General features: G+C 40.5%; 1 protein-coding gene across 2 annotated transcripts in view; it reads right to left on the bottom strand.

Moving 5' to 3' along the window:
• Positions 1–7,996: 7,996 nt before the first annotated feature.
• The window catches only part of ATP8B1 (ATPase phospholipid transporting 8B1), a 144,182-nt gene continuing 124,881 nt past the window's right edge, over positions 7,997–27,297 (bottom strand). For both annotated transcript variants that reach the window (XM_032802572.2, XM_032802573.1), the window contains exons 21-28: positions 25,777–25,909; positions 22,538–22,826; positions 21,989–22,212; positions 18,185–18,268; positions 16,528–16,773; positions 16,100–16,238; positions 14,515–14,645; positions 7,997–9,441 (exon numbers count right to left, since the gene is read on the bottom strand). In XM_032802572.2, the coding sequence (XP_032658463.1) occupies positions 9,214–9,441; positions 14,515–14,645; positions 16,100–16,238; positions 16,528–16,773; positions 18,185–18,268; positions 21,989–22,212; positions 22,538–22,826; positions 25,777–25,909 (1,474 nt within the window). In that variant the 3' untranslated portion in view covers positions 7,997–9,213. The remainder of the gene's footprint in view (positions 9,442–14,514; positions 14,646–16,099; positions 16,239–16,527; positions 16,774–18,184; positions 18,269–21,988; positions 22,213–22,537; positions 22,827–25,776; positions 25,910–27,297) is intronic.

Raw genomic sequence — 27,297 nt, forward strand, 5'->3', positions numbered from 1 at the left:
TGGGTATAGGATGTGAAATCTTCCCATTTATCACCACAGGGAATTTTAATGTGAAACAAAACATTGGTCAATCAGAATAACAGTCTTTGTATTTATACCGAAAGTGATTATTTCCAGCAACTACACAATATTTACCATTCCCAGCCTAAGCAGTTTTTACTAAACTTGTAAAAATCATGGCCTTAATAAAGACAATAGATTTATGGCTTACTACAAAAATGCCTCCCCCCTCCACTTTTTGTCCAGGGGTGTTAATGGGCTACTTCACCTTGAAGGGTCCCTTTTAGAATACATGCTAACTATACTAAACTGTCTGTTCAATCTTATATTTAGCTGTGACTCTCGGAGTACCATTCCCACATCTGAGGAAGAACCCTGTGCAGCTTGAAAGTTGGTCTCTCTCACCAACAGAAGTTGGTCCAATAAAAGATATTACCTCACCCACCTTGCCTCACAGATCCTGAGGTCACACTTGTCCTTATCAGGCTTGTTCCATTCAGGATCCTGCGCAGGTTTCAGAGCCAGACAAGCTTGCCTTCCTCAGTGGAGGAGTTGTTGTCAGAGGACTCATCTAGAAAATGTTTGTGCTTTTTAGATTTAAACTTTTTGCATGATGTGGGAGCATAGAACTCTGCTGCAGCTTTAGTGGGGCCTTTTACAGCTTGCCCTCCTCAAGGCTTGAAGCCTCAAAATCCTCCCCCACTGGATCCCATTTTCCCTGGGAGGGAGGAGATCAGAACTCAGAGCCCTCCTGCTTGGCTTGGGCTTCTTTCTCCAGGGCTCTTGGGACCCATTTTAAAATAGCAAGGGGTGGGGAGGAGAACTCATGGCCCTGCAAACCTCCCCCTCTTTGTTCTTATTTATTAAACATTTCTTTATTTAGAAGCCTCAACGGAGTCATTTTTGTCTAAGCTATTTTTTTTAAAGAGGTTTTTTAGCTTGCTTTTTTACACAAGATCATCCTAATGAACATTCCTTGGCATGCTTTCTGCCTTTGTCTCAAAGATACCCAGGTTTAGGTTTACAGGTAATAAATTGACTGAACAAGCTCCTTGTGAATTCAACCCTTCAATAACATTACAAGATATTTCTGTCCAAGATTAAAATCCACCTAGACTTTGCATGTTGATGGATATGTTGCACTCAAGCATGCTCATAAATTTAGACACTGCAGAACAAGGAAGTTATCTTGATGAAATTCCATCAGACAGATGTGCCATGAAACCTGTGCTACTATCTTTGTTAAGCAACCTCCCGACATAAGAGACCACTCCAGTGTAACAATAATTTTGTCTTTTGAACCGGCAATTAAAATAGCTTCACTAGAGTCTTTTCATCCCTGCAATATGGTGCTTGACCTCGTCAGCTCTGTCTTTAGCAGACTGCTTCAACTCCACACATTAGATTCCTTTTACAGTTATCCCTGTAAATATGACCTCTCTCATTAGGTTGTGAGATCCTCAGGACAGGGAATGTCCTTAAGAGTCTGGAAAGTTCTGTGCATATAGTAGGTTTTACTGCAAATTAATAATGTGCCATAATTGGTACATACTCTATTGGTAGTAGTGTGTGATTCTTCTTGTTCATAAAGATAGTTTGCTGCAGACTTGAGAAGACAGGGCAGGAAAATCTTGGCATTTATTGACAAAAGATAATATGGCTATCTTAGCATAATTAGTCACACTAATGAATCATAGTAATAATGAATCACCAAATCAAGCAGCTGACTTACAACAAATACAAGTAAATGTTTCCTAGCAAAATTTATAAGAGAAACTGCTCCTGAAGAATACATACACATTTTACCTGTCAATCTAATCTAAATTCTGCTAGATAGATTCAGACCAGTTTGGAAAATGTGCGCCAAAATAAACCACTTAGCACAGTTCTGTGGTAGATGTATCGTCTCCTTCCTTCTTGAACAAAGATTACAAAAATTGCATGGGAGAAACAGGGTCTACCAGAAGTGAAAGGAACTCTACCCTAGAATAAGTCTTAGCTCATGCCAGTTCTTTACCCACATCACTATTAAACATTTGGTGAAATCCTGGCCCTACTGAAGTCAGAGTTTTATTGCTAAAGTTTTTCTATATGCAATAAAGAATACAAGAGTATCATACCTCTTTAAAATCTGAAGTGACTAAGTGTTACATGGCTACCAATCATTAACGTGAAAGTACGTGGAATAGCCACATCTCCATTAAAAAAAGAGGAACGTGCTCACAATCTGCTTTAAGAAATTAAGAATGGCCCCAGCTGGCTCCAGGCAAGAAGCCACTTAAATTGGCAAAATCTGAGCAACCTCTAAAGGTAACTTGTAAAAGGGGTGGTCAAAACAAAAAACCTTTATGATGAATGTAGTAAGATGAGGCCCTGAGACAAACCCTTGGTATCAGAGGCCTGAGGCCTGAACTGAAGTAATGACATTGCTAACAAAGACATTGCAAGACGTTGCTAACAAAGCAAAGTGAGGCCATGAGCCAGAGGCAGGCCCTGCTCACAGAAGTTGGCAAGAGGAAGGCTGCTAAAAGAATGTGCGCCAGGATGGCACCAGAACAGTCTGGTACGAACACATCCCACAAAGATAACAAAGAACAGGCAGATCCAGCGTAAAGACGAGGTCAAAAGGACAATATGATAGAGGGGAAGGCTAGCTCAGTGGTTTGAATATTGGCCTGCTAAACCCAGGGTTGTGAGCTCAGTCCTTGAGGGGACCATTTAGAATCATAGAATATCAGGGTGGAAGGGACCTCAGGAGGTCATATAGTCCACCCCCCTGCTCAAAGCAGGACTAATCTCCAGACAGATTTTTACCCCCATTCCCTAAATCGCCCCCTCAAGGACTGAGCTGAACTGTGCTTAGTGGTTTATTTTGGCACACATTTTCCAAACTGGTCTGAATCTGTCTAGCAGAAATTTAGGGAATGGAAGTAAAAATCTTTCTGGGGATTGGTCCTGCTTTGAGCAGGGGGTTGGACTAGATGACCTCCTGAGGTCCCTTCCAACCCTGATATTCTATGATTCTATGACAATACGATGGATAGACTTGTTTGTTCGAACCTTCCTTACTAGGAGAAAGGCAGCACCCTAAAGCATAGAGGGGCTGTACCTCAATGCGTTCAGTGATGCGTAACCTGTTTGTACCTGTGTATAAGAATGCATCCCTGAGTGGATGTCTTTGTCTGACGTAGGGGGCAATGGAGAGTCCCACTGCTGACTGAGTCGGTCCATCGTCAGGGGGCACATATTCTAATATGTCTTCTAGAGTCTGTGGGGAAATATTACTGTGCTTCATTTGACAATAAACCTGGCTGGGTGCCTTCATACCTTATCGGAGTCTGTTGTCATTGGGGGTTCTCTCAGGGTCTGCTGTGCCACCAATCTGCAGAGCTGAGGGAACACATGCATGAAGCTGACTGTTATCAACATTGAACAGAGCAGAGCACCACACCGGTGATGTCACAACAATGAACAAAGAGGCTAACTTTTTTTAAACTGAGGCAAAAACTAAAAAATTGTTATTTTTAACAAACACCATACAAACAATTGTTAAAAAAAATAAACTAAACTGTAGCAGACTCAATGAGTGGCCGAGATAGTCACCAGTGCATGTCTCTGGTGGTCTCCAGGAAAAACATGGAAGATGAATTGATGTTCCTTATATCAAAGATAAAAAAAGCAAGAGAGAACAAAATTTCCCCCTTTATACACATCAGAAGGCAAGAAAAGAGGGAGCACAAGTTTACTTTTTCCCTCTGCAAGTAATCCAATAACTGTGTATTCAGATTGCATTTTACAGTGCTCCCCTATTGAATTACTGGAGCAATTTAATCTCCGCTACAGTAGTGTCAGGAAGAGATAACCCTCCAATGGGTTAAGGCAGGCTGTTAAAAACTGCCTTTTGGGATTCAAGACTCCCTTGTCCCCAACTGTAAAACTGTTCCCTCCCCGCTCTGCATCGCCATTTATTGCTCCCCCCTAGTGGGAGTCACTGCTGCTGACACTAGGTACAGGGGCAGGCGGAGAAGGAGTGCAGTTTAAATGGAGGGGAGAGAGAAGTGCAGGACAAGAAAGGGGTAAACCAGAACAAAAAGTAAAAGCCAACTAGAGACGATACTGAAGCAGAAAAATAGCGTTAGATGAAACAGAACAATTTTGATTCCATCTTCTGCTCATACCCTATCCCTAATGCTCCACTTTCTATCAGATACTAGCCTTTTCTGTGGCAGTACCTCCCAAACACACCAGATAACCATAATATTTAACATGTGACATTTATGCTCTGCTATGCTGCAACAGTGAGAGGGCAATGATTGCTTACGTATTTCAAAAAAAAGCAGCAACGAGTTCTGTGGCATCTTATAGACTAACAAATGTATTGGAGCATGAGCTTTCGTGGGCAAATACCCACTTCGTCGGATGCATGGATGTATTCACCCATAAAAGCTCATGCTTCAATACGTTTGTTAGTCTATAAGGTGCCACAGAACTCATTGCCACTTTTACAAATCCAGACTAACTAACATGGCTACCCCTCTGATACGTATTTCCAGATGCTACTGGGCTTACTAGTTAGCCATGAATCACTAACTAGATTCTGAGATCCCACAGCTGTAACATACTTTCTCTGTAACCACTGTTTAATATTGCATGACTTAGCTGCCTGCATTGGTGGATGATTTGAGTTGTCTTGTATAAAGTGCATTGATGGAGTGTAACCTTCACGGATAGGCATGAGGAATCATAGTGAAATCTATGTCTGAAAGATATGGACATGACCCCCTAGCTGACCATGGTACCTACCCGTTGTCTTGTAAATAAATTGTGAGCTGTTTGGTGCAGGGGCTGTTTTTTGTTGTGAATTTGTATGATGCTAAGTCCTCTGGGTTTCCTGGCCCATGACTGGTTCTACTGCAATATCATACATAAATATAAAAACTAAAACTTACCAAGAACGGAAGAATAAAAGCACTCCTGTCATTAGCTGCACCTTGGATCTCTGTTTCTTCTGGATAATCAGACCATAAAAACAAACTGTGAGCAAACCTCATTATGTGGCAGTGGAATAGCTGCCATTTTTACCAGTTTTTCCACCATCCTCTGATCATTAGTTCAGCCTTTCCTGGCTTGCGGCTCATCTTGCTTGCATAAGATTCATATCCCAATCTTCTGTGTTAGTGAACTAGCAGTGTCTGAAGAGGGCTTAGCATACCAAGGGCATCCCCTCCAAACAACAAAGACACACACACACACACATCCCTACCTTAATTAACCCATTAAACACAACACACACCCCTTAACTCGCTCAACACAGCAATTGTTTTGTTAGTGTTGTGGAACTACATAGAGAATTCATGGCTTAAAAAAAGCACTTTGACAAACCAATGCTGTACAGTTTCTCAGTAAGGAAGAGAGAAAGACACAAAGCAATTCCATCTATTGATACTGATAAAAGACCATAGGTTCATAAAACATCACTATGGTCAACAGCATGAGTCAAAATGGAGTGTACTTCCTTGACTAGAGGATCTGTAACAATCCAGATAGTTCCAGCCTAAAATCTGATAGGGCTAAAGGAGGCCAGAGGAAGGCAAATATTTCTGGAATTGCTTGGCTGTGGTCTTATCAACAGTCATTCCCAGAAGTGAGGGATTTCAGACAGGGCAATAACTGAGGATGTTTCTTGAACAGAGAACTAATAATTGCTTTTCTAAGGCCTGTTTACACTAGACAATAATTCTCACTATTGCAGACGGTTTCAGCTCCATCCATATCAGCAATTTTGAGAGGCCTTGCTGGATGACACTGTTATTTTATGCTCTATGCCAATTCAACTTGTTTGAGAGCAGCAAGATGACAGAGGAAACAGACAGTCCCCTGAGGGCTCCTAAAGTTGCTAACGTGGCTAGAGATTAACCAGTGCTAACAATGGGAAGTTTAAAAAAAAAAAAAAAAGGCCTTAGTACAGGCACTTAAGAGTCTGACATCTAGCCTCTCTTCACAGGAGCACTGACAAGCCTCCATTAAAGTGGCCTCTAACTCTCTTCTAGTTTTCGATGAATAAATTGTAGTGCACATGCCGCCCAGCCACACAGCAAACATTGCTAGCTTAAAAAAAATAAATAAAAAGAAGAGTCCCCCAGAGCTACGAACAGTTCAGATCTGAACAGTCTTTTCTGCAAAAATGTTGAGAGTATTTTATAGCGAGCAATCGTTAAGCAAACAGTTCTAATTTACCAAGCTGTTAACCATTTTAAACAGTTCAGCTAAGCAAGGTGGTGGTGAAGAAAGTCTTCAGCACAGCCATGAGATTTTAAGGATTCTTTTATCACTGTTAATCTGATTCAGCACAAGACTGTCATAAGCACTCTGCCAATCTGCCTGCGCATGTCATCTGTCACAGACAATTTACATACTATGATGACCTGTGAGAATAATATCAGGTTCAAGGGGGCACTGAATAACCAGCAGAGAATAGCAGTTTATGGAGTCCCATCAGGCAACTGAATATATCAGGCTGTCATCAAGACAGTATTCAGTTCTTCTCCACAATCCCAGAGACTTGTGCAACTGTATGACACCGGAATCCATAAACCCACCACTGCATTGCAGCTCTCTCAAAAGTGGCTTACAAGAGGCATCACACAGCACATGGCAACTGTACACAACCACTCATGGCATGCTGTGAATACTGTACCCAACTGAAGCTTCCAGGAGAATTCAGGTAGGCAGAGTGTACTTGACCAAATTGTTACTTGTCAGTACCCATGAGTTTTTTAAATGAACAGGGACTAAACCTCATCTGAAAGACAGTAATTCCAGCAGAAGTGGTCTCTTAGTACCATATTGAGTCATGTGTTCAATGACTTGAAAGAAGAATGTCATCTGATGAAGTTAGCACCACTTCCTGCAACAGCTTGTGTTTCCATGGAGGTCTCTGCCAAGTGTGTGAGATCAGACAAAAATCACTGCCCAAGCCAGTATGGTTTAAAGGAGGGGTTCTAAACCTTTTTCTTTCTGAGCCCTGCCTCAACATGCTAGAACAACTCCAGGCCAGAGCCCAGCAGGGTAGCGGGAGGACTTGGGGCTCCAGGCCAAGGATGGAAACCCTGAGGCTTAGGTATAGTTTGACTTCTATTTGGGGGTGGGGAGGGGCAAGGGACAGCAGGTCTGTAGTCAGCTATGAACAGCGGGGTCCAAGAAGGGAGCGCTACCTCCACCCTGTGACACACCTCAGCAGGCCACCTACCAGTCTGGAGCTGTGTGCCAGTGGCTGCTCCCTGAGGGCTCTGCTGGGCCCAGCTCTGACCAATTGCCAAGCCCAAAACATAACATCTTTCCTCTCTTTAGATCAGTGCTATCTTTTCTTAAGAGGCATTTTGAACCTCTAGGTGGCTAGCTGTTTGACTTTCAACCTTTGATAGGCCAAGAAATATCTCAGATGTTTTCTCCCAACAGTTAACAAATATTTTGTTGGTATATTATTACACAGGCAACTCCTCAATCCAATAATTCACACTGATTTACAAGTAACATCAACCTCATTTACGCAGAATTGTTTAATAATCTTTCAAATAAAACATAAAAATGGTAAAAACCACTTTGTTTTCCACACTGGTCAAAAGATTAAGAAGTTAAGATATTTTATGAAAGCATTTATTATCCATAAACAAAATATGTTACATATTAAGCTTCACTTACATGTAAATAGAATATATCCATATCAATTTGCATATTAAAATTAATATTGCACCCAATTTAGAAGACTGACACTTGTATTGTCAACCATTCCCACATCTCTCAATGAGAGAAATTGAAATTATACACTTCCTTATCTTTAAAATTAACTATACTGCTCCCATCCATTTACTTATTAAAAGAAAAACTGTAAACTTTCTTGCATTTGCTCCATTAAAATTATGAAATGTACACTTCTTTGCCTATATCTAAAAGATTAACAGTACACATTGGGTTTACGCCCTATTAAATAACATTGGAACAGTTATTAATGCCAGTGTAAGTCAGTATTATATAAAAAAAATGTGAAACATTTATACATCCTGAAGTTGAAGAAACTAGGTGAGAGAGAGAGAGAGAGAGAGAGTGTGGGAGAGAGAGAGAGTGAGTGTATAAAAGTGTGTAAAATATGTACAAAAAAAGACGGAGAGACTCTCTCTCTCTCTTTACATATACCCCACCCCCGCTCCCAATTAGAGGATACTATTGAACAATTACCAAATAAAGTATGTTCAGCTTAAAAGTGGACTATTCCTTCCCTTTCTGTTCTTACAAATTGTTGCATTATGAAACTCAGCTGAAATGAACAATCACATCTGTCAATTCAAAAGGCAGTTTTCCAATAACCAAATAACTTCATAAAATACTGTACAAGCAGGTAGACAAAAATATTTCAGGGAAGTGTTTCAAAAAATCCTATGAGGTTTTCACTGTTTTCCAGATCACTCTCCTCCTGAGACACACAGAAGTTATTTAAAGAATAAACCAAGCCAGTGATGGAACCCTTTAGAGTGAAAAAAGTGCAATAGACTTAACCATTTAGTAAACAGGAATGGACTGTAACCACACCTACAACTGTGATTGTATTTTCACTAAAATGTGTTAATCTGTTCCAAGTATGTGAGTGACTACAACATACCACCATGGAGCCTAATTTAACTGTATGAAAAGGTCAGATGGCATGGCTCCCCCAAAGGAAGAAAAATATTAGTTACCTAATTCATCTTTACCATTGTATATATAAAATTGTTTAACAAAGTGGCACATACAGTTTGATTGTTTCCCAGCTGTTCATCTTTAAAGTAAGGTATGAAATGTGTGCTGCAATTTTATTTCATGATTCAAATTTTTTAAAAAAGGGATAAAATTTAGCAGTTCCAAGCATCATTTAAAAAAATTAAATCTCTGGGGTTTTAGACCCTAGAATTTTATATATCCTTCAGTTTCACATTATATTTGCACCAGGATTAGGATTTATTTAAAAACAAACCAACAAAAAAAAAAATCACCTCTTGGTTTTTCTATTTTTTCATTAGTCCCAAACCAAGCAGTTTTGTAAGAAAATTGTAAAGTCTTCATAGCCTCATGTCATCTGGTTTTTAAAAAAATCCTGAGTCTTCCATAAAAAATAAACATTCTTTGTGCAATCATTTTGCTAAAAAGCCTGTCTTCTAGAACTTAAATCTTAGACAATCATCAGCTGGTTTCACCAACTTGTCTACCTTCGGCCACCTTGTGGTGGAGCACAGCATCTAAAGGTGCTCGTTTTTTACGTATGTTACGTCCAGAAGCAATAAGATCAGCATATCCCCGTTGATGTGAGAAAGCATAAGCAGAACGACGGCTTGATATCCCTCGACGAAAAGTGCTCTGCCTTCGCTTCCACTGTTCTTCAGCCTTGTATTTCTTACGGTTCTTCTGAATCTTTATGATAGGAAAATTTGTAATAGGTTAATTTAGAGTGCAGATAGGTGCTCATTTGTACTTAACATTTTGGGAACAAATGTGATGATAACTTTCAAGTGTTACAAGTTTTTTTCTTGTTAAAATTTACCTGAGTTAAAACCAGAAGCATATGTTAAAAAAAAAAGTGTTTTTTAATTATTTTATTTTGCATTTTTATTAACTTCTTAAGGCATTCCAAGCTAGAGTGGGCATGTTGTGTGGTAAACAAAACGAAAAATTTGATATTTGTATCTCAACTTATTTTCTTGTTTACAGATGGCAATAGTTTTTAAAATAAAATCTAAAAGACAATAGAATTTTAATAATCACAACCATTATCCCAGGTGGGGCTTTCTTGCCAGTTCTAGGTAAAAACAAACAAACACAAACCCAAAAAAAACCACTGCTGCCTCTTGTCACAAACTTAAAGTGGTAAATACAAATAAAACTATAATATAGTCTGAAGCCAAAAATGGCAGAGCTTTTCTTTTTTTTTTTTTTTTATCCAAAGTGAGCCTGGGATGGTTTTTGTCTTCAGTTTGCAATCTGAACACATAGCAGCGGCTAAGCATAGGGAAGACAAATATATGAAAGCCTGTTTTAACAGTTGTGGCCAGACATGTGTCTTGCCATGGCAGAATGTCAGGATACTGCTATTCAGATAAGGATTATTTAGGAAGTTTCACACCTATAGATGGGCTCAGCACTAAAATACTTAAGATCACGATTAAATAAAAATATATATAAAATTCTGCAGACAATAACAATGAAGATTCTCAAACCCCCTCCCCCACACCTCTCTCTCTCTCATGCACACACACACCCTCACACCCACCCATCACTCCCATCTAGCCCAATTACCAGAAAGTATTTAGTTTGCCTGGAAACTGCCCACACCTCATTCTGCTGGCTCTGGACGTGATGGGGATGCTAGAATAGGCTTCCTTAGATCAGATATGGGTATCATCACTTTAATATGAGGACAGATACAAAGTCATGCTTTAAGCAGCAACTAGATCACTCCCTGACCAAGGAGTTCCCATATTTATTAAGCTCTCCACTGCAACACATCCTGGTCCTCTCTGGTAACTGTTGAGGAGCAGGAACTCTATGGCTACTTCACATCCTCTTTTCTAATAAAAGATTAAAACTTAAATTATCAACCAACATCTATACCGGGGTGGCCAAAGTTACTGACCCTCTGAGCCGCTTAAGACAATCTTCAGAGGTCCAAGAGCTGTGGCGTGCCTGTCAGAGTGGGGCTTCTGCCTTGAAGGAGGGTGGTGGGGCCAGAGGCTTCTGCACTGTGGGGAGGAAGGTCTGAGGGCTTCAGCCCCATGGGGCATGACTGCTGGGGATTCAGCCCCTCTCCTGCTGAAGCCTTGATCTCTGGCAGGTGCACCCCATAGGACTAAAGCCCCAAGACCCCCATCTCTGCTGGGCAGAAGCCCCAAGCTCCCCCCAGTTTGGTAGGTGGAGAATGGAGGGGAAGCTGTGGGGGGGGCTCCATGAGCCGCACTCTAATTGTAAAAGAACCGCATGCTGCTCATAAGCCGTGGTTTGGCCACCTCTGGTATATATACATACACACAATTAAAAATAAACTTCAAATTCCTTAAAACTCTTTACACTAGTATGTCCCCTTATAAATTGCATTCCCATAGTCCTGAGCAGTATTTTAAAGATCAAGTCTTTGATGGGGTCTGACCAGTCTTCAGACAGTGTTCTCAGTTCTGTTGAGTTTCCCTGTGGAGGGGGGCTCAGTTCCTGACAGGGTACCTGCAGGTCCCAGATCCTCTCGGTGTTGTGTTGGAAATACTGAAAATGAACCTGAGACCCCTGGAGAAGTCCTTTCGGAGTTGCCATTTGGTAACATCTGGGAGTTTCTACCAAGTTCAGAATCAGAGGGGTAGCTGCGTTAATCTGGATCTGTACAAAGCAAGAAAGAGTCCTATGACACCTTAAAGACTAACAGACGTATTGGAGCATAAGCTTTTGTGGGTGAATACCCACTTCATCAGACGCATGTAATGGAAATTTGTGGGTATTCACCCAAGAAAGCTTATGCTCCAATACATCTGTGAGTCTTTAACGTAACACAGGACTCTCTGTTGCTTTTTACCAAGTTCAGAGTAATTCTGAAACTCTTACAGATTTTGAGCCACACTGTGTTCCCTGGTCTCAGTTCAGAGAGTGCTTTTGTTCTGTGCTGAACACTGAAGTATTGTTGCTGCCAAATTTTTATTTCAGCATCCCATCTTCTAAATTCCTTCAGGTATGTCCAATTCAGTTTAAGCTGTGTCGGAGCCCCAGGTAGATATCTTCCCATTAGAAGTCCTACTGGAAATAGTCAGGGCCGGCTCCAGGGTTTTTGCTGCCCCGAGCAGCAAAAAAAAAAAAAAAAAAAAAAAGCTACACTCGGCGGCTGCTCCACTGCACCACTTTCTTCTTCGGCTGCAGGTCCTTCCCTACGAGAGGGCTGAGGGACCCGCCGCCAAATTGCCACCAAAGAGCCTGACATGCCACCCCTTCCCTTTGGCCACCCCAAGCACCTGCTTGCTGAGCTGATGCCTGGAGCCAGCCCTGGAAATAGTGTGGTGCTTTATATGAGTCTACTGATTTTTGCAGAAGTCTTTTAAAATCTGAAATGCTCTCTCCACCTCCCCGCTGCTCAGGGTATAATGTGGACTACTATTACAATGTTCAAAATCCAAATCCTATGCAAATGCTAGGAATGTTTCAGAATGTTGTCTTGCAAATGTTGACTTCAGTTTCTGTATGACCTGTGTTGAGGAAGTCTGTATAAGTAAGTATAATCAAGTCAATATATCTGGAGAAGTAACAGACTACAATAATGTACGTATGACCTTTCCAGGAAAAAAACAAAAACAAAAAACAAACAAACCACCTGCTGCTACCTGTTGCAAATGTCTCCCAGGTAACATCGTAGACAGTAATGGTTCTAGTGATTGTTCTTCCTTGTTACATACTTTGCAACCCTCTGCTGAGGTCTGAATTTGCCTACTCAGACTGGGCCACCATACGGATTGCTGTGCTCATCCCCTGCACTTGCGTTTTTGCCATTGGTGCATTCCAGTTTCTCTATTAGGTGTAGTCCTTGTATTGCTGGCAATCCAGTTGAGGGAGCTGTCAGTCTTTGTATTACATATATATTTGTGGAAGACTGTTCTGTCCGTTCTCCATGTTTCCAAGGAACTGGCCACAAACATCCAATGTATTGTTACTAGCTCCATGTAGAATCTTATTTGATCTTTGCAGATTTCTTTTCTGGGATTGCTTATGATGTTTATTCATGTACTGAATTGCAATGACTGCTGCCCCAGCACTGGTTTTAAATTAAAGGTTTAATCTATTTTGATGCATGCTTGTGTACCAAGGTGTTCTCTATTCTGCTGAGAATATAGCCTCTAAAAGTACAGGCTTGTCTGATAACGCTCCCTCTTGGATTGTGTCTGCGACTCCCAGTGACCTGCATGTTAATGCAGGAAGTCCCATTTTCTGGCATCTCTTCTTTGGCTGGACATTGTTGAGAGCTGTGGTATGTGTCTTGCTGCATCTTCTACAGCTTTTCCAAATTTCCCCCCATTAACGTTCTTTAGTTGTGCCCTGTTCTTATTTTTCTAATTTAATGTCTTTCCTCTTTACTGCATCAATGTTGTCTGATGCAGTCTCCCATATGCTGCTAGCGTATAAATTATATTGCTCTTTCTTTATGGTTTCTTGTATTCTCAGTTTTGCTTGTGTGACATTTGGGTCTACTGAAGCTGTGCTGATAAACTGAATTATTTTATGCCAACAACTATCCTGTCTCCTATTTGTTATTCTTTTAATGCTTTGTATTTGCAATGTTCAGCATGCCTATGAAATACAGTAATGAAAATCACAACTGTTTCTCCTTGTTCCTGGAACCTCCTATTAAAATTTGGTCCTTTCATATGTAATAGTCTGATCGTCTCCGAAATGGCCAACAAAGCCTCTTTCACTTTTGTGTAGTCTCTCTTTTCCTCATCCGTGAAGGGGTGAGGTTCATGGATGTCTTCAGCAGCATCACCCACCTCAGATGGTACCAGGTATTTTTGTGCTTTATCTGTTAAACCTGAAGCAATCTGGAATTGCTCAACAATCTGGCTTGAGCAGAGCCAGGTGAGATACCAAAATCAAGCCCCTCAAAAATTGGTATTTGCACTGTGGACTCCACTGCTGTGATAGTGCTTTATCTCCTTCTTGGCGTAGATTTCTTGGCGCAGGTCTGTTGTCTGAACTTCCACTTTCACTACTGACTCATCTACTGTCAGTCAGGGGCAAAGCGGGTGTCTCTTTTCTTTCAGTCACTCCCCACCATTGAGAGATATGGAGAAAGGGGCATACTGTTTGGGAGGAAAGAAGATCTTCACTCTTCTATCCCACAGAACAAAGAGAAGAGGAAGGAGAGAATAAGAAGTTAAAGAAAGGAAAAGAGAGAAATGTCAGCAGGTGAGGTAGAAGTGGCAGAATGACATACATGTTGGCCAATACTTACTGAGCAAAACATCAGATCAGACAAAGAGGCAGAAGCAGACTTGGAGAAGGCTTAGCAGGAAAGTATTGAGAAGACCATCTCAAGGCACTGACACTCCCTGCTCCATGGCAGTGGCAAAGCAACAGAGCACCCGTCTCTAGCAAGGTTCCCAAACTGCTAGTGTGGTTAGGCTTTCAGAGAACCCCTAATTTGTCATTTTAGGGTGTATTCAGGCTCGTGAGGAAGCCACATGCACAATCCTAATGAAATTCTCCTTATAGAAGATAAGAATAGCCATACTATGTCAGATCAAAGGTCCATCTAGCCCAGTATCCTGTCTTCTGACAGTGGTCAATGCCAGGTGCCCCAGAGGGAATGAACAGAACAGATAATCATCAAGTGATCCATCCCCTGTCGCCCATTCACAGCTTTTGGCAAAAGGTCACTACCAATTAACTTATTTTCTGAACGTTAAGAATATTATTGACTTATATAACTAAATACAGTTCAAATTACCAATTTTTTCTACTTACTTTATCACTTTCTGAAGGCCAAATTGTCATTGACAAAAATCTTAGTGCAACGACAGGAAGCAAACAAACTGCAACTGACAAAAGTATTGTCAACCAGAGATATGGCTGTCTTAGAGCATTTGGAGCAGTCCCTGGGAGAAGTAAGAGTGAAAGTTAGTCTGTATCTGTTTTCAATTAAATTTATAGAGCACAACAAACGACATTCATGTTTCCTGCCCTGAAATGTATAATGGAAGTATTCCGACTGTGTTTGAATACCACTGTATCAAAATCTAAAATAAGCCACTACCAAGAAAAAGTTTGAGGTAAGGAGAGAGCCAGCAAGTGTGCCACAAATTTATAACAACATCTGTATTTCCTTTTCAGTGTATTAACGTATAAAACTCTTTAAGGGATAAGTTAGGGTGAGAACACGTATGTGGCTGGCACATGTGGTTTTTTGATTACTTTTAATGGGCAAAAACTGTGATTAAGAGAAACCTCTAGGATCATTGTAATATACATACAGCGTAGAATGTAAATGCTAATTTAATGTGAAAGCTTTATAGCAGTTAAAGCTTAATGTTTAATTTAAGAAACCAGACAGAACAAATTCTAAAATCTGAAGTACTTTTAAAAAGCAGAGGATGAAGAGCATGAATATGTTGTACAGGAAGCAACTCAGGATTTTGATATTGAACTGAAAGTAATTTGCACAAGGATGTCATCACATCTGAAACCAGTATGCAGCAGGAAATTTGTTATGCACAAATGAGAGATGGTTTCAAGTAAGTTTAGGCACCTGATAGTCTTTGGGAAGATCAGTCTAAAGCCCATTGCACATCCACTCACTTACCCAGATCACAAATTAAAAAGGTGGGGAGGGTGAAGGACAACAGGCAAAAAAAAGGCAATCTCAAGCATGTTCAGTAGGCACATAAGGCACTTAAAGTATTACCAACCCAAACCATTTACAAATTTGGAGTCAGGCCCCCCAGAATCATGAGACCTTGGTTAGAAATAAAAAGTTTGGCATTCTTTTTATTTGCCTTCTAGTTTTTGATCTTTTAGGGTGCAATTGGGTTACATTTTCAAGCCTTTTCACAGCCAAAGAGCCTAGAAAAATTTGCTTGAGAATCATACTTTCTTTTTAAAATTGTAGCTAAAGTTATAAGCAACATCAAATGTTATGAGATGTAATACAATTGTGTGTGTAGGCAACTTAGCATTCACCTTTGAACCTTACTCCCACTGATGTGCAGCAGTAACTTGGCAGCCACAGAGCAGCCTTCAATATAGGATCACAGGTTTCCCTTTACTCTGTGCTGCAGATCACTTTTTACTTTGCTCCTTTGTACGCAACACCCTACACTGCATAACACAGGTAGCTACTTCAAAAAAACAATTTTGAGTAAGACACACATGTTGTGTTTATATGCCTCATATAAACCAGGCAATGCTTTTCTAAAGTGAGTTAACATTTACCTCTACTTACTTGGCATCAAATCACATCTGATAAGCTGATATTTTAATACTGTGTTTACTCTAGTTACATAACCATTTGAGGTAGAACACAAGAATACAAAACAAACAACAAAACACTGACCTGTAAACTGAAAGCTAGATGGGAAGAGAACATGTATTCCAGCACTGTGAAGGTCAAACATGATACCAAAGTAAAGTGCAATACTCCCAAATATTGAGAAAGCATTAACGAAAGTCCAGTAAGAGGTATCCAAACCCATCTGAAAGTAAATCAGATAACTCACAATGAATTTATGATGTGGAAGTCAGAAGCATGTAATTGAATATTCTGCAAACTATCTGTTATGCATATACTTGGGTCACACTATTTATTATATAGTTCTAATACAATATAGAATATTCTGTGAATATACCAGAGGGGAAGATAGTAACCAGGTAAAAGTATATCAATATACAAAAAGATTTAAACTGAACGATAATTAAGCATTTATTCTCACAAAGATGCACTTTCAGAGCAGCAGGGGAGATTATGAAGATAAATGTACTTGCCTGAAAATTGACTGCAACTATGAGAGAAGAGGCTGCAGTGACAGCAAATGATTGGTAGTCTGAAGGTGCCTCTCCATCTTGCCCCATGGTTTGAAGATAAGCTCCATATGGTATGAAGAAAATAATCAGTGATGTTATAATTCCATGTATTAAGCTTACAAAGAATTTCTTGTAGTTAAAAAGCAAGTCTTTCTGTCCTGATATATACAAACCAGGGAACCGAAGACTAAGTTTGTCGCTCACATCCTTAATAAAAGAAAAGTTACAGCAGTTAGAAATAAATCAGTGCCATAGAGCCTGAAGCACTGTATAAATCTTCTTCTATAAACATTCAGCTTTAGGGTGGGAGGATAGAGGAGTTAAGCAAGCTTAAAAAAAAGACATAACTTGAATTCATATATGCGTATATGAATGCAAGCTATATTTTTAAATAGTTAGAAAATGGACAGTGAGACTCTAGAACAGCAGTGTTGGTATAGAAATGAAAGGAATAACATGCCACCATGAGCTTATATTTATTCAATATGAAGATCTAAGAATATGGTACATTTTTCCTTTCATCACTCAAATGATGTACCATTTCTATACCTTCCATTCATACCTATTTGTAAATATTTCCATAATAGTGTGCAACAATGCCAAACATAATGGAAAGAGTCTATTGTAATATAAACAAGCAAAAAGGTAGTGCTAGCATTTTTGTGGGAATGCAACTCAATTTCCTTGCCTTTTTCTTTTTTAAATCTCTAACGCATACATACTGCATGAATTTATTGAAATTTCTTTTCTTTTAAACCTCCCACCGACCATAAAAATGCATTGCATTTCTATGCATGCAAAATCTATAGGCAAGCCCAATTTGGAAAATCAAGCAAATCCAAAATAAAATCTAAGACCCATTCAGATTAAAAATAAAATATTGAAGTTTTCAACATAATTTTTTTTTGCTAAATTTATTCCCATTGAAAATGGTTTAAAAAATAGAAATACTTTCTGACACTATAATCGAAGATAAATAATGCAAGTATACTTCATAATCAACCCCATTAATGCTATTCTACAGCACTGTACATACATTTTGGCCCTGATTTAGCAAAGCACTTACATATACGGCTAACTTGAATCATGTACTTCAGTTCTGTTGAAGTCAGTTGGAATTATGTGCTGAACTGCTTTGCTGAATCAGGCCATTGTGAAGAAAGCTATCATAATCCAATTCTAAACTACATTTACGGAGATGTATTCCTTTCAATTAAGTTATGCGTTAATCCTACCAATGGGACTAATGGGAACTGCCCTCTAGCAAGTGACTGAACAAAAAGTCACAGCAATAGTTATACTCCAGTATTTCTAGTTATTAATGAAAAGAAGCCTACGACATTTTCTATTAGCTTCATGGAAAAAAGCTGTCTGCTAAGACCTACAAAGATTTGAGGAGATCAATTCAACATTGAACGTATTTGAAGTTGATTAGCTTTGTCTGTTCTAGCAGGTCACACCTTATTGTCCTCTAATAAACAGGATATCTAGCAACCTAAAAATGTCATAGATTAGAAGTGAAAGTTACTTCAATTATGTTTACTCTGATCTTTTTTTTTTAATACTTGCTTCTAACATTCATTTGGATATTTTTTTTCTTAATAGCATAGTAGTATACCTGGTCAAGCAAACCAACCAGAAGAACTGGAAGACTGGAATATAACACATTGTAAAGCGTGATAAACCAATCTTCATAAGCGGTCTGCAATAGAAAATAAATTTCAATTTGTTAATTAGATATTACTTTATATTTAGTTGCATCATTTTCATTTAAAAAGTTAATTCAGAAACAATCTAATCTAAACAAGAATATTAAGAAAACTGATTGAATTGCCAGGTTTTTTTGTTTAAAGTTAATGTGCATTAACCCACCAGGCCTCTAGGGTCTTGAAATAGTTCTTTGAGCGCGTGTTAAAATACGCACCCTTTTTACTAAAGCAGCATAATATACAGGTGACCATTAAAAGGACAGAATTTGTTCCCTAGCTACATACATTTAACTTCCACTGAAGTCAGCAACAGTTGCACAAGCTGATCCGAGAACAGATTTTGACCACAAGTGTACTATACCAGCAGTGATCAAATTAAAAATTGATACCTTACAGATGTAATTAAAACTGGTGTAAACTCCATTTCAATTCCATAGGAAATTCTGACATTTGTACATTTTTTGTTACTGTTGTTCTGAATCAGAACAAAAAGAGTCCAACTTTAGAAATTCACCACGAAAAGAAGTCTCTGAACAAGTTTTATTTGGGGCCAATCAAAACATTTAGTTTCAAGTTCAGCCTTAAATTTAATATAAAATTGGGGTAGGGGGAAATTAAAACAAAGCGTTTGGATTGGGTCAAAATGTTTTGCCCTGTGTTTTGATTTAAAAAAACAACACCTTTTGTCAACATAGACATGTTCCCACTAATATTTTCTGTGGAAAATGTTAGTGAGAAAATTTTTGACCAGCTCCAGAAAAAAACCTCAAAAATATCCTATTTTATTACAGGTTGTTTTTTTTTTTGGTTTTTTTTACAGTGTTTATTTTTATTCCTCAGAACATCTGCATGAAAACTGAGAGGTTACTTACTTGTACAGTAACTTGAGTTCTTCAAGATGTTTTGTCCCTATGGGTGCCCTACATACAATGCGTGCACACCCTACACTCTTGATAGGAGATTTTAGTCAGCGGTTTCCACAGGTCCATGCCAGCACAGTATACTTCCTCGGTCTCTGGTGCAAGGGCACATAAGGAGAGAACCATCCTGCCATTGCTCCAGTTCCTTCTCAACTATGAAGCCCAGAGGACTGCAGCAGAGCACCCACAGGGACAAAACTTCTCAGAGAACTCAAATTACTGTACAGATAAGCAAACTCTCCTTTGAGTTATTGTCCCTATAGGTGCTCTATTGTTGGAGACTCCCAAGCAGTAACTCCGTGCGGAGGCAGGTGCTGAGAAGGCGGATCCAACACAGTTCTGAGGACAGTGTCACTAAAGACTGTATCTGCTCTGAAAGCAAGTAGGATAGCAAGTGCCTGGTGAACCTGTGAATGGAGGACCAGGCTGCTGCCTGGCAAATGTCCACAGTGGGTAAATCCTTAAAAAGGGCTATCCAGTGGATTGGGCAGTCACTCTAAGTCAGAGATGCACTCCAGCATTAGCTTCATAACAAGCTAGAATGAATCCAGAAACCCATTTTGATAGTCTCTGATTAGAAATCAACTGCCCTTTATTCGCTTGGCAAAGGAAGTAAAGAGCAGGAGGTGGGAGGGTGGTGGCGGGAGCCGTGAGAGATCTTATTCTGTCAAGGACCTTTCTTACTTCCAAGGTATGGAGGCTTGTCTCCTTCTTTGAAAGATGAGACTCAGGTGAAATACTAGTAGAACATAAGGACCGCCATACTGGGTCAGACAAACAGTTCAGCTAGGCCAGTATCCTGCCTTTGGACAGTGGCTGGTGCCAGCTGCTTCAGAGAGAATGAACAGAACAGGGCAATTTATCAAGTGATCCATCCCCTGTCATCCAGTCCTAGCTTCTAGCAGTCAGGGGTTTAGGAAGGGCAGGTGCAACCATTTAGGCGACCTAGGTGGTCGCCTAGGGCGCTAGGATTTGGGCGGGGCAGCATTTTCTTCGGCAGTCCGGCCGCCGAGTTGCCGCCGGCATTTAGGCGGAGGGAGCTGGGGCAGGGGAGCGTGGGGAGGGCCACCTGCAGCAAGTAAGGGTGGGGGGAGGACAGCACGCAGGGGAACTCCTCACCCCAACTCAACCCTGCCCCGCCTCCTCCCCGAGCACGCCGTGGCTGCTTCACTTCTCCTGCCTCCCAGGCTTGTGACACCTAATCTGATTGCTTGGTGACAATAACTCCAAGAAAAACAGATATTTGGTTTGGGGAATTCTATTGCTGTTCCCTATTTCTTCTCCTATTTCTTTCCCACATTAAATTAATTTTCTGTGCCTACAGTCATTTTCTCTCCATCTTATTTCCCACAGAAGTCTCTATCTCTATTTTGTTAGTTTGCAAGTGGCTTCTGTGAATATGGACTTCATAGAAGACTGACTTCCTGTAAGGAAACACTAGCAGTTGTGGATGAGCTCCCTAAACTAAATTCCCAACAGTAAAAAGAATGCATATGTATACGCATGCAGAAATAAGAATGAGAGATACTGTTGTTGCTAAATTTTCTTCCCATATACATGAGCTTACTGTTGTGAGAGTTTGCCATAGCTTGACACAGCTCGATATAGATACTTAGCATAAAGTGTTCGGGAAGGTTAACACAACTGAAAAATAAATGAGCTAATAAGACAACTGGTTTACTCAGTGACTGTTGTATTCCATTCCCTCCTACCTCAGTATGATGCCTATTAAGGGGCAGATCCTGCAGACCCTCACTCATGCAAATAGCAGTACTGACCTCATGGAACTACTTTCCTGACTAAATCCTTGATTCTACAAGTTGGTCCACTTAGGAAGAGGAGCTTGCAGACTGTGGTCTTCCTTTGTAAGCTTTTTAGGGTTGAGACCTTGTCTTAATATATACAGATTAGTGAAACACAAATTAGTGCAAATAATACACAAATAATAGTCTTGTATTTGTGCTTTCAACTGTATGATTTATGCTAAACTCAAAAGGAATTTTACTTATTTCAGGTGACAACTCAGGACGGAAAATTACTTTAATTTTACCTCACTGCCCCCAGGCATATACATGTCTAAGTAGCAATGCTGATAAATGAAGAGATAATTGTATCAAAATGGAAGGCAGTGGAATGTTCCACAGTAATAGCTGTAATAGCTTTTTCAACAGTTCTGGCAAATAACGTGCATTCCCAAGCTATTTATTGTTTAGAAAAATAGAACCAAAGTTCTCTAAAGTCTGGGACAAAAACAACGGAGTATCTTATTAGATAAGACTTGCAAAGCCCAAGTTGTGCTGCAGCTAGTTTATCCTTCCAGGCCTTTTGAAGAGGGTAGAGGGGATGGGGTATTTCACAAGTAACTGAAGTGAGAGACCGAGATTATCAGATGAGGTGGTGCGAAGAAACAATGTTCATAGTTCAGTCATGGTATTGATTTCAAGATTTATGTTGTAACAGACAACTGCACATGGAATTCTTATTATTTACTATATCCTTATTTTCTTCTCCAAACATGATAAACTACATTGAGCAGAAAAAAGTTAAATCAGCGAAGATTAAGATACCAACAGCACTATAGCTGGAGATTAACGTCTTTCCAAGGCATGAGTAATAAAGTAAGTATGAAATCCACCACAATGATATGAAAGGCTCTGACATGAACCTGCAAAGGCTGCTTCCTTTAATGCTGTTTGCTTAAATTACATCATCACTTAATAAGTTGGTCTCCTGTATTTTGTTTTGGCAAAAAAAAAGTTTTTCTAGTTCATATTAGAAAAGTACTTCTCTTACCTGGGCAGAATAGCCATTGAAGAACGAGTACCAGAAATGTACTAGCGTAAACGCAAAGTTTTTGTAGAAGAAATATCGTAGGAACTTGCACATCCTTATATAGGACCATCGGCCATGAACTAATAGTAATCTTTGCAGGTATCTGAATTGTCCAAAAGAATAGTCACTTGACATGACTGCTTGCATGCCTTCTTGTCCACTAATCCCAATACCAATATGAGCAGCTACATTAAATAAAACAAACAAACAAACAAACAAACAAACAGAGTCCCACATAGAATAAGCAAGGTTTATTAAAACAAGATATATTATTCAACAAACGAAGATGCACAACAACACTCCAGCTTATACAGTCATTTAACAATTCTCATTCTCTACTGTAAATTTCTCCAGATCCAATTTATTCTTTATGTATCTAAACAGCTACTTCATTTGTTAAAAAAGATTGTCTGAACTTGGGGAGAATAGCACTTTCTAATAAAGTGATGTAAGACCTTCAAAAGCAAAACCAAAAACCAAATAGCTAGTAAAGTTTTATAGATGACTTACTTTTGATCATGTTTACATCGTTGGCACCATCCCCTATAGCCAAAGTTATAGCTTTCTTATATTTCTTCACCAGCTCTACCACCATGGCCTTCTGTTTGGGAGTTACGCGGCAGCAGATCACTGCACTGCACTCACATGCTAAGTCTACAAAGTTTCTTTGTTGTTGTTCTTTATTAGCATCAGCTCTCCTTTTACTCTGAATTTGCTTTTCTTTCTCTTCTGCTGTTCTGGGAAATTTCAGTTTTGGAAGTTTCTTCTTCTTCTTTTTCTTCTCTAAAAGGATTTCATTCTGGATAACCAAAGAGAAAGTAATTATTGTCCCTTGTTTGCTATTTAAAGATAGAGTGTTCTAAGGACTGCTCTTATTACATTTTTAAAGTCTGGAATACCTTGACTCTCATCTACATTATGTGCACTTCTGTAATACCACCCCAATGAAACTTCCCTGAAGAAAAGGGGACAGTGAATGCAGTAGGTTTTTGTACAACTTATTCTATTGTAATACTTCTTGCAGAAATTAATGGAAAAAATCCTTTGTCTATCTTCAGCTAATTCATTTTGAAGAATAATATTAGTTTCTGTGATATTAAGTTATTTTGGGAAGAAAAAAAAAAAAAAAAGGACAGTGTGATCACCTGGAACACCAAGCTGTCGTTGTCAAATGCATTGATTTGTGAAGTTATTAAAAATTCTGAGCTCCCTCTAAACCCTAATATTAGCAAGACAAATGAAGCTCATCATTTCAGGTATGATCTTTGGGTTTTGATTTATGGGTTATCCAGCTGAGACACAGACTTATACAAGGATTAATGACCACATCTAAGCTGAATAGTTTTAGATTTGTTATTTGCTGACTGTAGTAAGATGAGGCTCTGAAACATAAACCCTTATCAGAGGCCCGGTATGAAGCCTGAACTAAAGTAATGGTCAAGACTTTGCTAACATAAAGCAAAGATAAGCTGTGAGCCAGTGGCAGGCCCTGCTCACAGAAGATGGCAAGGAAAGGGCTGATCCTGCAAAAAGAGACATACCTAAAAGGTACTGGACACCAGATATCAGAACATTCACATACTTGTACACTCCACACAGATAACAAGGAATAGGCTGACCAATCCCAATGTACAAGGTGAGAGGCAGCACCTTACTACATAGAGGGGTTGTACCTTGCTATGTAAAGGGGTTGCACCTCAATAGGTCAGGAGTGATGAGTAATTTGTTTGTACCTCTGGATCAAAATGCATCTCTGAGTGGATGTCTTTGTCCAGCCTAGGGGGTTGTGGAAAGTCCTGCCACTGACTGAGCTAAGTCCATTGCCAGGGGGCACCTATTTGTAGTATGTCCTGTAGAGTAAAGTCTAGAGGGAACTATCATTGTGCTTCGTTTGACAATAAACCTGGCCGAAGTGCCTTTGTACCTTACTAGAGTGTGTGGTCATTGGGGGTTCTCTTGGGGTCTGCTGTGTCAGCTATCTGCGCAGAGCTGGGACAGCACACAGAGGGAGCACACGCACGCAGCCGATTGATATCAACATTGAACAGAGCAGAGCACCATACTGGGAGCGTCTGACAACACTGATCTATCTCCTCCATCTCTGGTTTGTACAGAATTCTGCCAATAGGATTCTCACCAATACTTGGATTGCCAACCAGGTCACTTCTTTACTGAAAGTCCTTCAGTGTTTTCTGAACTCTTAAAATATCATACCACAGTACAAGGTACCACATAAGCCTGCTTCCTTTTATTTCTGACACTTTGTTCACATTTTGGTCTCAGACATACCCTTTACAGTGGGTCCCCGGTATACGTTGGAGTTGCGTTCTTGAAAAGGGCCACAAATACCAAAACAACATATACCGGGGACCTGCTGGTACAGCAGTGGCATAGACAGGAGAGGACACTTGGGTGGGTGCCAGAGTGGGCAGCTAATGACAGGGGGCAGAGGGGTAGGAGTGATCTGGCGGCCTCTCTCCCCCTCCAGACAGCCTTTTTGAGGTGGGGGAAGGAACACAAATGATAAACGCTCTGGTCAGGGCTCCCAGAAAAATGAGGGGCCCTGTAAAAATGTGTGCCCCCTGCGCTTCCACATGATCCGCCCTGCCACCCCTCAAGCTCTGGCTAGGGAGTGGGATCGGGGCACGGGGGCTTATCCAGCTACGTCTAGCAGGGGAGCAGGAGAGGGGACTTGTCCTGCTCCACCCAGCAGAGGAGACTGGCGCTCCTGCCAGGGATCAGTGTCCAGGGCTTGTCCTGCTCCATCCAGTGTTCCTGCCAAGAAGCAAGGTTGGGGGAAAGGAACTTGCCCCGCTCCAGAGTTCCAGCTGGGGAGCTGCGTTGGGACGCAGGGGCTTGCCCCACTCTGGCGCTCCAGCCAGGGAGCAGGGGTTGGGGGCTTGGAAGGCCAGGCAAGTGGAATGGGGCAAGCCTCCAACCCTGCTCCATGGCTGGAGCTCCAGGCAAGCAGAGCAGGGCAAGGCCCGCACCCTGACCCACCAGGTGGGTGGTGTGGAGCAAGCACTGGGGCGGGAGCAGAGCCAGTACTGTGAGGGTGGGCCTGGATGTTAAGTGGGTGGGCCACAGCCCACCTGTGGCTACACATCTGTTGCTCATCAATAGGGGAACACGTTCTGATTCATGTTGGTTCACACATCCCTCATTTGCAACTTACAGTACAGTACTGCAAATGACGGCTATGCGGATCAGGCCCGATGTGAATCGGAACATGTTCCCCTATTGCCGAGCGATGGATATGCGAAACAGATAAGGGGGAGACGTATACGAGAGACCTCCTGTATTTCAACCATGAAGTAATGACTGCTGTCTGTTCAGAGCTCGTTAGGGCTTGAAAGAGCTAACTTTGCCTCTTTCTGGTTCTTTAGCACTTGACTTTCAGAGTCCCCTGATTACGAATAATTCTAACATTAGATTGTTCTTTTTACAGGTGAATCTTTTTTGCTTTGATAGTTAACACTGACAAAATTATGAGAGATATTTTATTGCTTTATCTGTGATATTTTCAAAGACTAGTTTTATAGTTTGGCATTTTATAGATAGAGGAAACTGAGGCAGAGAGGTTAAATATCTTTCATTGGGTGCCTCAGGGCAGCAATCAAGTGAATGAAGGAGTAGTTAACGATAAGAAATCTAGGATTCCAATTTACAGCACTATTAGCCTTTGACCTATTATGTAACCCAGAAAACTCCCCAAATTGAAGTAATGGAAGAGTCTGCTTTATACATACCAGCCAGGAACCAGTGATTATTAAAGCACGATTTCTACCAGATTGAAAGAATGGCTCATTCGTTCTTTGAGAGGAGTTTATATTTGATCCAGCTTTGTTATTCTGGTTTTCCAACCTTGTTTGAAGAAGAGCACTGGAAAATGAATGCAGAGTTTTAATGTAGGTCATCTAAAAACGACAAATACTGACTTATTTTATAGTTACTATTGTACTGGGCCCTATATATGGGAAACCTAAAGGTAGACTTCAAACCAAGCTAAGTGTGAACTGGTCAGCACTCGGATGGGCGATCTGCAAGAAAGGCGTATAGCATGTGATGTAAGAAGTAGTTAACAACTCAGTGGGTAGCGTTCTGAATCAATATTGCTCCAAAGCCCTAATACCAAGGGTAAATTGCTTTCCCCGGATACTGATAACGTCTTTCAAATTAAATGAAAAGGGAAAATCCTGGCCTCTTATGATTATTAAAAATTGCATGGCACTTTTTATAAATGCAAGAGCATTAGTTGCGGTATTCTGGACAAATTCCAACTAGGTGATTATAACTTGGTATCTTAAGTTCCCCTATTCTTGTAAATTTGTTTAGGGGAAAAAAATCTTCAATTTCTACTGTAAAATGTTGTGTTGTGTTGCTATTTCTGTAAAACAGTTGCTATATTTTCATCCTAGAGATTACTGTATTACAGTGGTGGATAAAGTTGATATTGCATGTCTTAACTATAGATAGCTTGGACAGTCTGTAAAGTAGGTTACGATCTTTCTGGGGGAAAGATGCTACATAAGCATCAGTTGTCTTAACTTAGTGAAGTACTTATGCAAGGTGCTGAACTGAGTTATTTAGTTATTGTGGTAGCATCAAGTCAACAATTGTTTGGTTTATTACTTTCACTGTTTTTAAAAGGCATGTTTCTGCCTGATCCACAATGAGTAGGGCCTTACAGTCCATTTTGGTCAATTTCACGGTCATAGGATTTTAAAAATCATAAATTTTATGATTTCAGCTATTTACAACAGCATGAAATTTCACATTTAATTGTAGAGGGGGGCGGGGGTCCAAATGAAGTTGTGTGGGGGGCGGGGGTCGCAAGGTTATTGCAGGAGGGTTGTGATACTGCTACCCTTACTTCTGTGCTGCTGCTGGAGGCAGCACTGCCTTCAGAGCTGGGTGGACAGAGAGCAGCAGCTGGTGGCTAGGAGCCCAGCTCTGAAGGCAGAGCCGCTGCCATCAGCAGTGCAGAAGTAACGATGGCATGGTATGATATTGCCACCCTTACTTCTGCACTGCTGCTCGTGGGTGCTGCCTTCAGAGCTGGGTGCCTGGCCAACAACCGAAGCCCTCCGGCTGCCCAGCTCTGAAGACAGCCCAGAGGTAAGGGTGGCAATACTGTGACACTCCTAAAATAACTTTGTGACCTCCCACACAACCCTCTTTTGGGTCAGGATCCCTAGTTTGAGAAACACTGGTCTCCCCTGTGAAATCTGTATAGTATAGGGTAAAACCACCCTAAAGACCAGATTTCA

The sequence above is a fragment of the Chelonoidis abingdonii genome, chromosome 6 (assembly GCF_003597395.2).
Source record: "Chelonoidis abingdonii isolate Lonesome George chromosome 6, CheloAbing_2.0, whole genome shotgun sequence".
Classification (NCBI taxonomy): Eukaryota; Metazoa; Chordata; order Testudines; family Testudinidae; genus Chelonoidis; species Chelonoidis abingdonii.